We start from the raw sequence: 17,895 nt of genomic DNA on the forward strand, positions 1-17,895 counted from the left end.
GGCATTAAGCAATACATCTCAAACCAAACAAGACTTCTAATCTCTTAGCAAGCCTAATGGTAAGCTCTAGATCTAGCCTTATCTATGCTCCTTAGACATTGGTGTGATGCTAAGATGCTTGAAATCAAACCCTACCTTCTCAGATATAGGATCAGCATTAAGATCATCTAGCCTAGAAGAGATCTACAACAATCAAGCTTGACCAAATCAAACAAACCACAAGATCAACCCAGCCTAACCCATCCTCAAGGTCCTAAACAAACTACTCACAAGAACACATGGTGAAATATGTCAAAAACCCAGAAAATAATGAAACTTGCATCATTAGAAAGATGAAACAGAGATCTACAATATTGATGAAGGAATAAAACTCGAAATCTTAATACTTTGAAAGTTATGAAACAAACAAAATATAAGAATCTAGTCTTTCTCTCTCAAACAAGTACAAAATCTAAAAAAAAAAAAAAGTGCAAAAGGAATAATATCTAAAAAAGGTAAAAACTAGGTTTTAGACTCTCTAAAAAGCTGGATTCTTTTTTTGGCTGCAAGTACAAGGGCCTTATATAGGAGGTGAGGTGGAAGCCCTAAAAATACAAAAAGTCAAAGCAGTCAACGGCTCGGTCAACTCGACCAGTGCTCGGTCGAGTGGCTGGTCGAGCTGGCTTCTCTCGTGCATTCTCCACTCGGTCGAGTCCTTCTCAGCACACGGTCGAGTGGTAGTCGAGTGGTGCGGTCGAGTTGGACTCCGGACCTTGATTCTACAGCCTTAACTCTCTTGTTTTCTCCTCAGGATTGCTTCACTTCTCCTCAGCATTGCTTCCATGCTCCTTAAGCTCCAAAATCACCTGTTTATGCATGAAAAGATGCAAATGCAATGCAACTATACTCTAATGCATGATTAGTCCTAAAGCTACACAATAATGACCTAAATGGATAGCAAAAGATGCAAAAGTTGTGAATAAACTAAGGGAAAAAAAGGTAAAATATATGAACATCATGTTTCCAGCAAGGAACAGAAGATTTGGCCCACAGAATACAAAGATACACTTCATTTTCCAAAGGAGGTCAATCTAGTTTTTCACCTAAAGAGCTTTTGGTCCAATTGGTTTAGGAGCTTCCAGAATTATGTATGGCAACCATGAGCTGTTTCTACTAAGACCAAGGTGAAGAAATCACATGCATCCCATATTGTTTCTCATCAGCAAGTTGGACCAAAGAGTCAAAGAGAGAGAAGATCAAGAGCTTATGGCCAAAGAGAGCATGAGAAATTCTATTGGGGATGATACATATCAAGTTCAGCCCACTTTGAGTCTAATTAAAATCCAAGAAAACCCAAAATAATCATTTTATTTTGTGGTGAAAGAGGGGTGACGAAAATGGAGTTCAACTCACCTTGGGAAGGACCAGCCCCGACTCAAAACTCTTTAGAGCCCTAGGGCAAAAACATTTTTTGAACTAAGGTATATATACACTGAAATTTTAGTATATTTGTACTTTTAAAAACTTGTTTGAACCCTCTTAAAAATTATTTCCACAAAATAGACCCTAATATACATATAAATGTTAAGAATTTGGACTATTTAAAAAAAAAAATTGGACCCTTAAACACAAGAATTTCAGTGTATTTCAGTGTTCTAGATGGTACCATGGGCCACTGCCCCTCTGCCCTCCCCACTTGAGCCGGGGCTGGGAAGGACACCTTGGAAATGATACCCTGGGAAGAAAAACTTCAAGAGTTGGATCTTCATTCAACCATCTATCTTTAATGTGGTTTAGTTTCAAGAACAATTAATACTTGGCCTTATTAACAAGTTTCTTATCCCTATAAAAACTCATGTAATCTCATTTGAGAATAATCAATCAATTTTCTTTTTCGTTTTATGAGTTTATCTCTTTGTTCTTTATCTAGAACACTTCCTTGTTTTTTGGTGTGTAATATCCAAGCAACAGCCTCCTCTTGTTGGACTAGTGTATCATATATAACAGCGATTGGAGTTACGAATATCAGCAGCCTTCCACAACTGCTGTGCAACCCCTAAATCTATTAAATCTCTCTTGTTGCATCTTGCACCTTCGCGAGTTTCTATCCTTTCTAATCCGGCTGAGTTATCCTCGAATTTGAGCGTATCATCTTGAAATTTGACAATAATAATATTTGTAATGATGAGTATTTGGCAAAAATTTTGGTGGGATATAATTTAGCTTTAGATTATTGTAATAATTGTTATAATATATTTAAAATATATAAAAAATATAAATAAGTGTATGAAGGTAAATACAAATATGATTTTTTTTCTAACTAAATTTATTTATATATTTACTTAGGAAATATTTTTTTTATATATTTAAAAAATTGTTTAGGGTTTAGGAATTATTTTCTTCAATAATTTTAAAACCTGCACATTGAACCCTTATCTAATATTATAAAATCAAAAGTCATGTATTTCTGAATAAACTGTTAGTAAATAATTAGTAATTTTCCAAAGGAAAGAAAAATGTCAATTTGACCGAGACTTACAATCATGAAATATTTCCAAGAGATTTTCAGTATTTTACTATCGAACATACTTCAGTTCATCCTTAATTAGGGGTGAAATTGTTTTTGTCACTTTTCTTGTTTTAGCCAATCAATTAACGTCATGTCATATTAAACTAAAAATATACATATTTAAAAACTATTAGCAAAAATATAATTTAATTAAATCCAAACCAACTTAAAATATTGTTTAATTATAAAATCTAAATTTTTATATTGCATATTAACTCAAATCAACATATAATTTTGTTTAATTATAAAACCTAAACTCTAATTTTCTTTTATAAATCTAAACTGTAAAATCTAAACCCTAACTCTTGTTTATAAACTTAAACTGACATATAGTCTTGCTAAATTATAAAGTTTTAACCTCCAACGATATATCACATCGTTTAATTATAAAAGATAAACCTTATTTATAAACTCATATGGACATATAACTTTATAAAATCATAACGGCTTATTCGAGGAATCCGTGGACGATTCCGCCATGATCGCCTCCGTTCGCTCTCAGGTGGGTTCCACTTCTTCCTTGTCTCTTCTTACCTTTGTGTGTTTCTTGCTTTCGCAGATATGGATGGCGAACTTTGCATTTTTTTTTTTCCTTTTTGTTTAGGAAGATTGGTGTTCTTTGTTAAGCAATTGATGGTTGTTAAAGTTTGGATTTTTTTTTGCTGTTTTGAGTACTTATTAATCCGTCGTCGGTTAGTTTTTACTGTGACCATTGACTTAGTGTTGTCGTAATGATGTTATTCTTCCAGATAAATTATGCTGTTCTCAAGGAAAGAGATATTCGCAGACATCAGAATGATGATATTGGACAAGTTTCCATGATCCTCTCTTTAAGCTATGTTGAAGCGAGCATTTTGCTTCTTCACTATCAATGGTAAATTCCCTTGACATTTACTGTGTGCTTTTGTTATAAATCTTGCTGTTTTCTGTGTGTTTTTGATTATTATAGGATATTGTTTATCCTCGAATTGTTTCAAAACGACCTCTCTTCCTCGAATTTGTTTTTGATATGCTTTATTAATTAAATGGACTATATATGTTCTTTGTGAACATACAAAGAACATATATTGATGTCCAAACTAGTGGGTTTTCTCTAGAACTATTTTATTTGTTTTCAGTTCTCCTTCTTTTCAAGTTGTTTCCCCCCATTATCTTTTATAAAGGGCAGGGGAAATAAAAATATGCGCAAATTCAGTCATTATTCTCCATATGAAAACACGACCGACTCTAAACAGAACATAGGTCTAACTAGAGAAAGAACCGTAGAAAGTCAAACGAAACTGATGTAATCAATTTTTTTAAAAATATTTCAATATAGAGCTAAGTAGAACTTTTTTAATGTCAGAACAATGTACTCTGAAAATACAGGCAATGGTTCTGTTTTAAAAATGCAGAATCTACCCAAAACGTACCAGTACTCTGTCAAACTTAATCGAACTAAATAAACATACAGTCATTTAACAAAAAAGTATATAACCGTCTTACTTTACAACAAATAAGAAGAACAACAAAGAACCCATATTATAGAAACTTTTATGGTACGTCAACTAACACAATGACAAAGTTCGAAGCCCAAAATGTCAATACACAAATGAAGATGGGCCTCATCTTCGAACTTTTAATATAAAAACAAATACCACGGTCAGAAAAACATCCCCAAAAACCCAAATTTTGGGCCCAGACCTATTAACATAAGTCTTCGAGCTGTAATCAAACCACTACGAAGAATAACAATTGGGAAGGCCCCAGTTCAAACATATAAAATTAGATACAGTTGTCAAAATTCAATAAATGATCGGAAAAATAGTTTATTAAAAAATATTATAATTACCCCAATTCCCACGGCTAAGATCCAAATTTGACAATCAAATTGAAGTCCACCTTTAAAACCCCACTACACCAGTATTGAGATTTGAAACGGCAATCAGGCAAAAAAAGGAAGGCAAACCATCCGTCCTAAAAAACCTTTATTAATGGAGGATTATTTAAACAAAGTACCCAACATCTATATATAAAGCAACCTTATACTGTATTAAAAAAGTTATAAGCGTAACGCAAAAAAAAACCCAAAACAACAGTGCAACAATGGCCAGAAACCAAAACAGGGAGTACACATTTTCTTATGAAACTGTTCCCTCATCTCTGCTGAGCAAAATATCAATACTCCTCACAATCAGAAGGCCACAGACAGGAGAACATCAAACCGAAGTCCACATACCTTACCCAATAAACACCGAGGATTCGACATTAGCACACTATAGAGGTCTCTTACTATACCACCTAGCAACTAATGGAATACCAGTCAACAAGGGTAGAAGAAGAACAGCATGGTTCATGCAATTTCTGAACGCAGTTCTACTAACAGAAATTCAAAGCAATAGGACTTTTGTTATGCACTTCACAGTTACAGTTTACAACTTGCAGGAAAACTACATTCCGAAGACCGAGATCTTCATTGCAAATCTACAAACATCGAGAAGAAGGCCAACCAAAGAAGAGGAAAATGAAGCCTGCGTTATTTGTTTGGAAACATTTACAAGAAAAGATGAAGTCAACACTCTCAAATGTAACCATACTTACCACCATCACTGTATTATCAGTTGGCTATATGTGACAAGGAATTGTCCTATATGTAGGGAAACAGATCTCTAAGAGAAGTTTTAAATAAACACAATATGGCTATTGTGAAGACATTATCTTATCCTCTTTCTGTTATAAACCTATCGCCCAATTACCATTGTTTCAATAACAACACCCGTTTAAAATCGTGTCATTCGATAAGATGGTTTACTAGAAAATCAAACCGGGGACAAAACCAAAACTAACGTTGATATGATTGTTCATGCGAGAAACTTCACATACTTTAAATAACGTTCATTTAAACAACCTTTTAAAAATTATGAATAAAAATTTCAATTTTACTTTTAAATACAGTAGACTATAATAACAAGCAATGAAAAACCCGAAAATACAATAATATAAATATTACGCGAAATCTACAAGTGACAAATACTCCAACATAAACAACCCACTAACTTTAATTAAAAAACGCAGAATTTAAATTACCCCACTAACATAAGCTAACAGAATGAATAAGAAGACACAACTTTAGGAAGTAACTAATTTTAAATAAATTAGACGAAACATAGATCGAAAATGAAACCGACACACCAACGGACACCCTAGAGAGAAAATATGCCAACTGAGGCATAAACTCATATCTACTAATCTTCATAAGAATATGAGAATACAATCAGACACAAACCTATGTTAACATACACATACATTACAAATAGTCTTCTAGGGAAAATAAAAATTATATTATAAATGGATTTTAACTGTACGCCACATGTGTGACATTATACTTTTGTAAACAACTTTTCTAATTATTCTTAAGTTTGAATCAATTTGAGAAAATAAAGGACCACAAATTTAAGAAGACAGACCACTCTCCCAATTTACACTAACCATTATACCATAAATTAATCATAACGAACTAAACGGCAAATCTCGTAAAGACATGCATATCAAAGGTTCAACGAAAAGGGAAACGTATGTCCAACTCACAACCAGCTTATAAATAACTCTACGCAAAGTCTAAACTAAAAGTCATAGACAACTCCCAAAAAATGCTTCCAAACACAGCCTACTCCATTGAAGAACTCCCATACGATGTGCTCGGAGATATTATCTCTCGAGTTGCACGAAGGTCACGCACAAACGTCAGACATGTTATGCAAGCATCACCACATCTAGCCAAAGCAACACAAGATCACCGTGTTTACAAGCATATCAACCTACGACCACTAGCAATCAATCCCCTAGTAGCACTCACGAAATACCAAGATCTCATAGAAAAAACCATTGCAAGTGAAAATCTCGAGGCTCACTACATCAAAGGGATCCAAGAGTATTTCCAGAAAAACAACACAGAAGAAGGGTTGGAACACTTGAAAAAGGCAGCATAAGGTACTTACGAGAACGTTGTTTACCTTTACGGAATTGTACAGTTGTGCAAAACAAAAAGCCTAACCAATGTTATCATCCTCTATAAATTTACAAACTTCATAATAGAATCGTTGTTATCCTGATTCATTAACAAAGAAAACGACTCCATAATAAAGGTCTTCAGATACACTTATAGCATTTACAAACTCTCATTTGTAAAACAAGCCTCCTTTAAAAAAAATGATTAAACAAGTCAATCGAGAGACTAACAAACACATACATAGAATAAGAGAAACACAGCTAACAATTAAATTAACATTAATCGATAAATATATACGACACCATTACCAAGCCGGGTAAAAGAACTCGACCTACACAAACCCTTAGTCGAAGGGAAAGATGCTAATATTCAAGTTCGAGATTATCTTCCCATTAAACCTAAATTCATTGACTTACTAAACCGGCAAACATAATACTACACCTGACAATTTTCTGGGGACAACCCTTCATAGAGGTAAACATTTTATTTAACAACACACAAATCACATCTGATCGATACCAACACTCTGTAGACCAAACAAAACCAAATTAATACAATAATCGGCAATACAATTCACAAATTTATTCTGAAATGAAACCCAAAAAACAAAATTAAAAAAGCCAGAGTTCAACACCAACAAACACTGAACTGGACCAAAAAACCAGGGTAGAGCCAACTAACCCGTACGAATGCGAAGCACAGAGAATAAATTATGCATCACTGAAAGGGATAAATGAAGAAGGATTAGCAGGATGAAGGAAATACTTTGAAAACTCAAACTATACTGTAGATCGGGAAAATTACTTCTCCCCTATCCGTTCAGACGACATCCTATTTTGAAAAGGAAGAAAACCATTCCCACATGAAGGACAAACCAATAACAACCTAACGGCCCAACAAAATTCAAAGTATTAAAGATATTAAGGCCCAATGTCAAACATGAAAACAACGAAATTAAAATTACAGAATTGTAAGTAATTTAACTGCCAAAACATTTGACATCGAAAAACCCAAACAAATTACTCCAAAAACTAAAGCGTTTACAAAAAAACAACTACCACAGATTAATTATTTACTTTTTAAAAACTAAATACATTACCTACAACAACATCTACCACAACGAAAAATAGGGATCTACAAAATGAGTAAAAAAATAGATAATTAAAAACTAAACAAATAAAACAAACAATAACTATAGAAACCTTAACTACAAATTCTACATTATATAAATAGAAAAAAACATTATCATGATTTAAATCAATTATAGACTTCCAAAATAGAAATAAAATACCAACTTCAAAAAACTAAACCAACAAAAAAAAGCAACAAAAAAACCAATAACAATATACATGAAAACCATAACGACACAGAAATGCGGGAAAAAACAGAGAAAATATCAAACTCCAAAATAAAAATAAAAAAACAAACTCAAGAAACTTCCGCGCGTGGCGCGGATCAACTGCTAGTAAATAATAAACTACAGCTAGTGGTCCCATACCCACTAGCCACCTAACTACAATCACAACCAACAACGGAAATAACCAATAAATATCCAATAGTAAAATCAATATTATAACGTAACAATATCCAATATTCAACCAACAGAAAACATGGAACCAGCAACCTAGCAATGTTTCTAATGACTCAACTCTAGCAACCTAGCAATGCCAGACAACAACCAGTCGAGTCCCTAAAACATCCTCCTCCTCATTGCATTGATTCCACGATCACACTTTGCCTTTACCTGCACCACAAACACAAATTGCAATGCATGAGTATTTAATAAACACTCAGTAAGGCAATCCTCCCATCTACTGTGCTATACACACAAGCAATAGAGATACTCTAACCATCAACCAACAATCAACAAACAAACCAGGCACTGCATCGACCGACGACAAACATGCATCGACCGACACCGACTGAGGTTGCATCGACCGACACAAGCTTGCATCGACCGACACAAGGTTCGCTTGCATCGACCGACACTCACACTGAATCGACGGATGCATGCTCGACATTACACAGAAACCCTAATTGCATCGACCGACGCCTCCACATGGCATCGACCGATGCTCCTAGGTCAATCCGCGCCGTCCTCGCACTGTATCGACTGACGCACATGCCGAGCATCATTTTTCCCAAAGTTTTTCGCGGATCTTCGTTCCTACAAGCCACAAACTCGATCCAAGCCACAAGAAAGCCTCACACGAACCTAGATAACATTCTAACAAGCTACACAACATATACACACACAGATCAGAGAATCTCTAGCTTAGATAAGCCATGATCATGCACTTACCTTTGCCACAGAAGATTCTGAACCTTAAACAAGCAAACAACGCTCCTAGGAATCTCCTACAACAATCCCAGTTACAGATCTCTACAGGAACAGCCTCAAATCACCCAAAATCCTCAAGAACACTCAAGAACCTTTTCTCTTTTTTCTTTTCTCTCAAAAACGGCCAAACTCGCCGAATGAGACAAAACTCGAATTTAAGGGTTTTCCCTAAACCCAAAACGCAGCATTTAACTTAAAACTCGATCGAGAAACCCCAAACATGCATTGACCGATGCACCCCTAAACCGGGAATTTAGTTCGCGGATGTTACATTAATTATATTAAAAATATAGATAATATTAAGAAATTTATTTTCCCATTTATAATGTGATATATTTTTGGACTGATAAAAGAGGGGTAAAAAATAATTTTTTCTTTACTTTTTTTTTATTTTGGCGGCAGAAAAAAAAAAAAGATCTATTTTTTTTCACCCGTCTTTTTCTTTTTCTTTACTATCGGATATAATCAAGAAAAGTTTCCCAATACGTATTTATCGAATGTATATATTTTAAATTAAAAAATCGCTAGAGGTAATTAATTACAAAACAAAAAAATTAATTACTTTTTAGTTTTTGTTTTACTCGTACAATAATCTCTATTCCTATTCCTATTCCTAAAAGAATATGCTATTGTGCTCTCATCTCCATGGGTATATATATAAAGCTATAGCCCCCAACAATCTAATCTTCAACAGTCTTCATCAACTAAACCAAACCTAGTGCGTTTCAGAGAATCGCTTGTTGGTAAACACTTCATGTCCTTATATTCAATTTCTAAACATACTACTAATACATATATTTCTTTGCCAATGTTATTTTGATCTTTCAATGTTGTTAGACCTTATTGAACTAGAATCTTTTTTTTTTCGTGACAACAACTTCTATATATATTGTAACAATTGTTTTCACTTCTTTGGTTTTCAGAGTGAAGATAACAGAAAAAATATATTGAGATGGCGGCTAACAAGGAAGAAGGAAGCATCTTGAAAGCTCTTGACAGTGCAAAGACTCAACTGTACCACTACAAGGCGGTTGTAGTCTCCTGTATGGGTTTCTTCACAGACTCGTACGATCTCTTCGTGATATCTCTCGTCACGAAGCTACTTGGCCGGATCTACTATCAAGTTCCTGGCTCCTCCTCTCCTGGAAGCCTTCCTGACGGCATCTCTGCGGCCGTGAGCGGTGTGGCCTTTGCTGGAACGTTTCTTGGACAGATTTTCTTCGGGTGCCTTGGTGACAAGCTTGGACGTAAGGGAGTGTATGGTTTGACCCTCTTAATCATGACCATATGCTCCATTGGTTCTGGTCTTTCCCTTGGTCATGACCCCAAAACCGTCATGGTAACTCTTTGCTTCTTCCGCTTCTGGCTCGGGTTTGGCATTGGTGGTGACTACCCACTCTCGGCTACGACCATGTCCGAATATGCTAACAAACGTACTCGTGGTCGTTTCATAGCAGCGGTTTTTGGTATGCAAGGAGTTGGGATCCTTGCCGCAGGAATTGTTTCTGTACTTGTCTCGTCTATTTTCGAGAGTATGTTCCCATCTCGGGCCTATGTATTGGACGGTGCGGCCTCAACCGTCCCACAGGCGGATTACGTGTGGAGGATCATCCTCATGTTGGGCGCCTTACCAGCTCTCTTGACATACTATTGGCGTATGAAGATGCCTGAAACTGCTCGTTACACTTCTCTAGTCGCCAAGAACGCTGACCAAGCGGCTTTGGATATGACTAGAGTTCTTAACGTAGATGTTGAAGCCTCTTCCGCGAAACATGACCAAGCTAGGGTTTCCACTGATGAGTTTGGCTTGTTCTCCAAGAAATTCCTTCGCCGTCACGGACTTCACCTATTCGGAACAGCCACCACATGGTTCCTCCTCGACATTGCTTTCTACAGCCAAAACTTGTTCCAGAAGGATATCTTCACAACCATCGGATGGTTACCTCCGGCTAAAAACATGAACGCAATCCAAGAGCTCTTCATGATCGCCAGGGCTCAAACCCTAATCGCTCTGTGTAGCACGGTCCCTGGTTACGCTGCCACTATATGGTTAATCGACATAGTGGGACGGTACTTGATTCAGATCATTGGATTCGCTATGATGACTGTTTTCATGTTGGTTTTAGCCATACCATACCACCATTGGCCTTTACCGGCTAACCGGATTGGTTTTGTGGTTTTCTACTCTCTCACTTTTTTCTTCTCCAATTTCGGACCTAACGCAACTACGTTCATTGTCCCGGCTGAGATTTTTCCGACGAGACTTAGGTCTACTTGTCACGGTATCTCGGCTGCGTCAGGTAAAGCCGGTGCGATGGTTGGTGCATTCGGGTTTGCTGCTTTGGTTAAAGCTGTAGGTATGAGCACGACGTTATACATCATGGCAACAATCAATTTTGTTGGCTTGTTGATCACGTTATTAGTAATTCCGGAGTCTAAGGGGATATCACTGGAGGAGCTTTCCGGCGAAACTGAACCGGAGAAGATCGAGGAGAAGATTGTTGTTTAGAATTTTTTTTTTTGGTTTTATTTTATTTTTCTTTTTTTTCAGAGTTTTAGGATTTTGTCAGATATATAGATCCTTATTAAAAGATTATATTATACTGGTTCTTGGTGAGTTTTCCCACTTATATATATATCTCTTTCTATTGTGTATTAAACAAAAAAAAATCGTTAGAACATTATATCCAAAGTAAAACAAGAAAAAGATAATATCATCAAAATATAAAATAAGGCTATAACTCTTAATCTCTATATACTTATTTAAGCAGTTTAACCATATGATAATGTCATTACATTTTAATTAATTTAATAACTAACAAGAAAAACTTATATTGGTTTATAAAATAATAATAAAAAAAATTAAATTATTTAATGAAATTATTTAACAGATTCCATTTTTTGTTTCAGAAATGTTATAAAATAATAACAAAATATTTAGAACAATTATAAAAGTTAATTTTCTTTATAAAACTAAGATTAAATATTTGCATCTCTAAATTGTTTAATAATGACATATATTTTAAAACTAAGATAGAACATTGTATATATTTCAAAATTTTAAAATATAATATCTAATTTTGTTAAATATTTTTTCGTACTGCACATCGACGCAATGACATGTTATTAAAATCTAAGGAATCACAATTGTTATATTTTATTCAATATAGTATATACAACTTAAAAAATAATCAAAAGTTAAAACGAGATTTCTAAACACGACCGCTTCAATGCGGATTTTATTTTATTTTCTAGATTTTAACAAATTTATATAATTCACGGGTTTGAACCTTGTATGATGTAACGAAGACATATTCAAATCAGAGTATGAAACTAAATAAATCAAATGTAAAAGATTATATAATGTATAGAGTAAATCAAATAAAACTTCTACCATTCCCTATGTTTCACAAAGAGTGTCATTTTGACACATTTCAAACATTAAAATATAAATATATACTCTTATTCAATAAGTGTTTAATGTGTTAATTTAGTAATAGATTAAAGGTAAAATTAGGAAATCTAATGCAAAAAATGCTTTAAAAATATAAAATAATGCATTGCTAATATAAAATGACACTTTTTGTGAAACAAAAATAAAATTCTAAAATAATATTCTTTGTGAAACAGAATTTTTATAATTAACAAATTACAGTAAAGTTGATGCAAATATTTCTTTTTTAGTGTATAACACGGATAACTATCTAGTTGTTGTTATTAGACAAACACTCGCGTTGTTTATAGACTCATTCTGGTTATTACTCAGTTCTACGTTATTCTAGTAATCCTCCCTTTTTTATTTTACAATATTATCCGAACAAATAGTTCAAACTTGACATGATTTTGTATACATTGTAACAAATTATCTATTAAAACAAATGTTTGTTCCATTGACTAACATTCTGTCCAACTTCTTTGTAACAGGCTCTTTTGATCTGTTTGTCCAAGTCAAAGATGTCCAAAGACAGTAAGTGATCTTTCATATTTCTAGTGAGATGGTTGACATGGGTTGAAGTCTTGAAGAGAACTTTACATGATGGATGATCTTGTTGAAGTTACCACCAATAATCGAATTCTGATTTTCAAGGAAAAGACTCGACTGAATTTCTTGGTTGTCATTCCACATATTAGTTCTCTCTTCTCTGAGGTTTGAAGCGTAGACAGCCGTGAAAATAAAACTTCTTACTCATTTAGATTTGAAATCAATTTTTGCCCTTTTTTGTAATATAATTTTTTTGATGTGAGACATTCACCACATATTTTCCATCTTCGAATAAGTAGTATATTTTTGTTTTTATAATATGTATAAAAACTATATTTTTATTTTAATTTAGTATTTTGTATCGTATATAATTTGAGTAATATAAAAGTAGATAAAAGTGTATAAAGCTAACGAAGAGAGAGAGAGTGATTATATTTCATCTTTTTGTTGTAGAGGAAATGTGTGTTTAATCATACAAAGATACTCCTATATATAGTGAAGAAAATAGACATATACTATTGTGGTAATAAACGTCAATGAGCTCGAGTTTAAAATCAATACCAAAAGTCTTGACTTTTAAAACACTCTCCCTTGGAGCTCATTGTCATTTATGCATTTCTGAAGTGTTTTGTAGCATCGTGAAAAACCTTTTTTGGAAACTCATTGAGAAAAAACCATTGTACGGTAAAAAGAGTATAATTAATCACACTTGCTCTCCCTCGAATAACTTAGTGTAACACTCTAGAGATCCCTTTGATGATGCATTCCAATGTTATGGACATGTTTTCTGAATATTGAAGTAGGCAATGAGTTTGTGAAAAGATCTGCCACATTGTTAGATGACAAACATATCTTACTTTAACAACCTTATTTTTCTCAAGCTCTTTGGTAGGGCTGGGCAAAATAAACGTACTCGAATACCTAACTTGGAATTCGACCCAAAAAGACTGGTTTGGGTTCGGTCTAGGTATACCTATATAATAACTCTATTGGGTTCTATATTGATAAACTCGTGGGTTCGGGTTCGGGTTAGGATAATACCCGTTACCCAAACAGGTACCCATAAAACTGGAAAATATAGAAATATATCTAGAATATTAATAATATTTAGCATTGATATAATTCAATTATCCAAAATTATAATTGTAATTTTGAATATATCAATTAGTTTTATACCTAAATACCTAAAATAATTAAAATATCTAAAAAATATTTGTTACATATGTCAAAATTTATCTAAAAATTATTTAAATTTAAAACTTTTAAAGATTTTTTTGGGTATCCGGTAGTTCAGGTAGTAATTAGGTTCTCAAAATTTGTAACCCAAACTGACCCGAACTCGATAGTACCCAAACTGAAACTCTAAAATTATCCAATGGGTTCTATTTTCCTAAACCCGTTTACCCGAACCCGAACGGGCAATACCCAAACCTGAACGGGTTACCCATATGCCCAAACCTACTCTTTGGTATATGAGAAGAACTTTGGAGGGATGTGTTTGACTCAATATACCCAAACCTGAATGGGTTACCCATATGCCCAAGCCTTTTTTTGTCTGAGCAACACATGCCACATTATCTTCATATAAGATAGTTGGCTACGTTTTTACGCGGATTCCACTACTTGATAGAATGTGTTGACTTATTGACCTAAGACATACACATTCTCTACTTGCCTCATGAAGTGCAATGATTTTAGCATGATTTGAGAAAGTAGCTACTAATGTCTGTTTCTAAGAGCACCTGGATATAGCGGTGCCCCCAACAGTAAAAATATACCCAGTTTGTGATTGAGTTTTTTGTGGATCTGATAAATACCCTACATCTTTAAAACCCACCATTTGACCTTTTGATTCTTTAGGATAAAATAATCCTAAATTAATAGTCCGTTGAAGGTAACGAAAGACATGTTTTATCCCACTCCAATGTCTTTGTGTAGGGGATGAGCTGAACCTCGCAAAAGGTTAATGACAAATGATATATCAGGCCGAGTGCAAATTGCAAGGTACATTAATGCTCTAATTGCACTTAGATATGGTACTTCATGACCAAATATCTCCTCATTTTCTTCATGTGGTCGGAATGGATCATTTTTAACTTTAAGTGATCTAATGACCATTGGTTTATTGAGAGGATTTGCTTTATCTATATGAAAGCGTTTTGAAACTCTTAGGGGGATGTATTCAACTTGACATTTTAAGTGATTTGTGTAAAATTTACAAATCCTATGTTTTTCAATCATGGATTTTAAAAAGTCGATTAAAATCCACTGATAATTTAAAAATCTACTTTAAAATCCACAGTTACTCAAAACACTTTGTGGATTTGGATTTTAAAAAGTTTTAGGGATTCTGGAAGATTTGAGAGGATTTGTTTAGTTAAAAATACAAAAATCCAAATCTCATGGTTTTAGGTGGGATTTGAAAGAATTTTAACATAAATCGTATCAACTTCCCTAAAATCTATCAAAATTCCAAATTTCCTAAATCCCAAAAAAACCTTCAAAATCATACTTTCAATACACCCCCTTAGTGAATGTGGATTGGTGTACAAATATTCCCTTATGAGAATGTTCAATTTTTGAACACCAATATTTGAGTCTTTTAGATGACATTCATAAAATATTTGAGTCTCTTTAAACACCAATTTTGAACCTATATCTAGGATGTGTACAAAATCAAATCATTACCCATATTGATGGTAAAATCTGTGATACATTGAGGCAAAACATAAAAATAAAAAGATTTAAACACATTTTTTAGATTCAAGATATTCAAGAAGGATTACATAACATTCAGTATGAAATTTATAAACGTGAATTCACACCTACCATGTTTCGACACACATGCTTAGGAATTATGTTAAATTAGATTGTGATACATTAAGGCAAAACATAAGATAGGTAGTCTAATTATAATTTATGAAGGACTTCTTGATATTTAGGAAGTAGTCATTGACGTTTAGAAAAATCCCCCTAAAGCATCATGATGGATATTTCTATTGCTATATTTATTGTATAACACCAATATGTGCACAAAATCAAATAATTATACATCACTACTAATAGAGTAATATGTGATACAATAAGGCAAAAAACATATATAGAGATTTAAAACACATTTTAAAAAAATTTAGAAAGGATTCCATAGTTTTTAGGAAGACGTTCTTGAATTTTAGAAAGATCTTCCATAATGACTTGAACTCAAATTTCCAAGTCAAGTGCTCATCTTCGTCATCAACTCTCTCCTTTGTTGTTGAAAAAAAAAACGACTTCTCTTCGTATGTTCGTGGGAAACATAAACCCAATTTCTTCCATTCACTTATTATAGTTGCCTAAAAAGTAAGTCAATCATCAGCTTCAATATCACTTTATAAGTGGATAAACAAACAAAATTTGAAACACTTTATTATTGGTTAAGTCATTATTATCTTCTCACACAAAACTATAATACCTACTATTGTGTTATTTTTCTTTATTAGAACACTATGTTTCCCATCATTAATGTCAAGCTTTATTCCACAATTCTCAATCATACACCATTACCACTACACAAATTGATAGTTCGGTTCAAATCGAACATACACAAAGGCAAAAGAAGCATCAACATGTGGAACCATTCGAGGTTTCGTTGCATAAGCAAATATACCTCCAACATCAATGATTGGTCCAACGTCAATAATAGGCTTCAGCTTATACCCTATCCCTGTTGTGTGATTGATAAGAATACTATCACCTTCCCCAACTCATTTGTCGCAACATTCCCTGTTTTACACTCACCGTAAACTCTAACTTCGGATGTATCCAAAGTTTCTGAAAAAGAATCTAGCATTAGACTGAACCACCATTGCTTTAACTCCCTCCGCACCAAGACATACCGAAGCGTGTTTACAAGACGATCCACATCCGAAGTTTTTACCGTCGATGATGATCAAGTACTTGGTCTTCATCTCACCCCAAATGAACGAATCGCTCCTTGTAAGCAGCTGGGATTCAAAATTCAAAATTGAGACAAGTAGTAATCAGATTGGATTGGATCGAGAGTTTGGTTGGAGATTCATACAAAGTTCATGTGTGCAATTGCCAATTGAATCACCACCATTGTTGTCTTTGTAAGGAGCACCGTCGGGTCAAAATACATTGATGCCCTTGGAACTGTTATTGTTGTCGATCTCGATCTCTAATTCGACAGCCTATAACTCACCGGAAACGATGGAGCCGTGGGAGAGCTCACCAGAAACGCTGGAGCAAAACAATAAATACTGTCGAATTAAATAATAAATTTTCCTGAATAGAAAATTAAATATTCAAAAATGCTAGACTTAGACTAATTAAGTATGTGTGTTACATGTGAATAGAAAAACCTACTAAATTAATTACCATCATTGAACTTTTTAATAAATTAATTATTAAAAAATATATACATGTAACGTAATTTATTTACCATCATTAAGTATGTAAGTATGTAACGTAATTTTTGGTTTCTATCTTCTTGGTCACTGATTCGTTTTCGTAGTAGCTCCACCGAGAAAAATTCCGAGCGGGGCGACATAGGTTTCTCAGACAAATCTTGTGTTGCCCAGACTTTGATCTGTGAGTTCAGATCTAATTTCAGATATGTCGAGGATTATTGGGAAAAGAGGGATTCACCACTTCCACAGGCTCAATTCTGCATCGTTCACGACCGTGTCTGCTTCTTCGATCGAGAAAGGGCAAAATCGTGTCATTGATGCTTCGTTAACTCTCATTCGTGAAAGGGCTAGGCTCAAAGTATACACTTTTTTTTGTTTTGTAAAGGTTTAATCTTTTTTCAATGTTTATTGGTCTTGTCCCTTGCTTGATGATTGATTGTGTTGTTGTAGGGAGAGTTAGTGCGTCTTTTAGGAGGAGCTAAAGCTGCAACATCACTTCTTGGAGTACCACTTGGTCACAACTCTTCTTTCCTTCAAGGTCCTGCCTTTGCTCCTCCTCGTATTAGAGAAGCTATTTGGTGTGGTAGCACAAACTCTGCAACTGAAGAAGGTATTGACATGGGTTTC

At 34.2% G+C, this 17,895-nt stretch overlaps 2 protein-coding genes across 2 annotated transcripts in view; both read left to right on the top strand.

Annotated features, from left to right (window-relative positions):
• Positions 9,830-11,386, top strand: LOC104709547 (probable inorganic phosphate transporter 1-6). The gene has a single exon (XM_010426141.1). It carries the CDS (start codon positions 9,830-9,832, stop codon positions 11,384-11,386), a length of 1,557 nt encoding a protein of 518 aa, XP_010424443.1.
• LOC104707199 (arginase 1, mitochondrial) overlaps positions 17,333-17,895 on the top strand; it is a 2,557-nt gene continuing 1,994 nt past the window's right edge. Inside the window, exons 1-2 of the mRNA XM_010423497.2 lie at positions 17,333-17,626; positions 17,719-17,878. Coding sequence (XP_010421799.1) covers positions 17,474-17,626; positions 17,719-17,878 — 313 coding nt within the window. The 5' untranslated portion in view covers positions 17,333-17,473. The remainder of the gene's footprint in view (positions 17,627-17,718; positions 17,879-17,895) is intronic.

This window comes from Camelina sativa, chromosome 8, assembly GCF_000633955.1.
Source record: "Camelina sativa cultivar DH55 chromosome 8, Cs, whole genome shotgun sequence".
Taxonomy (NCBI): Eukaryota; Viridiplantae; Streptophyta; class Magnoliopsida; order Brassicales; family Brassicaceae; genus Camelina; species Camelina sativa.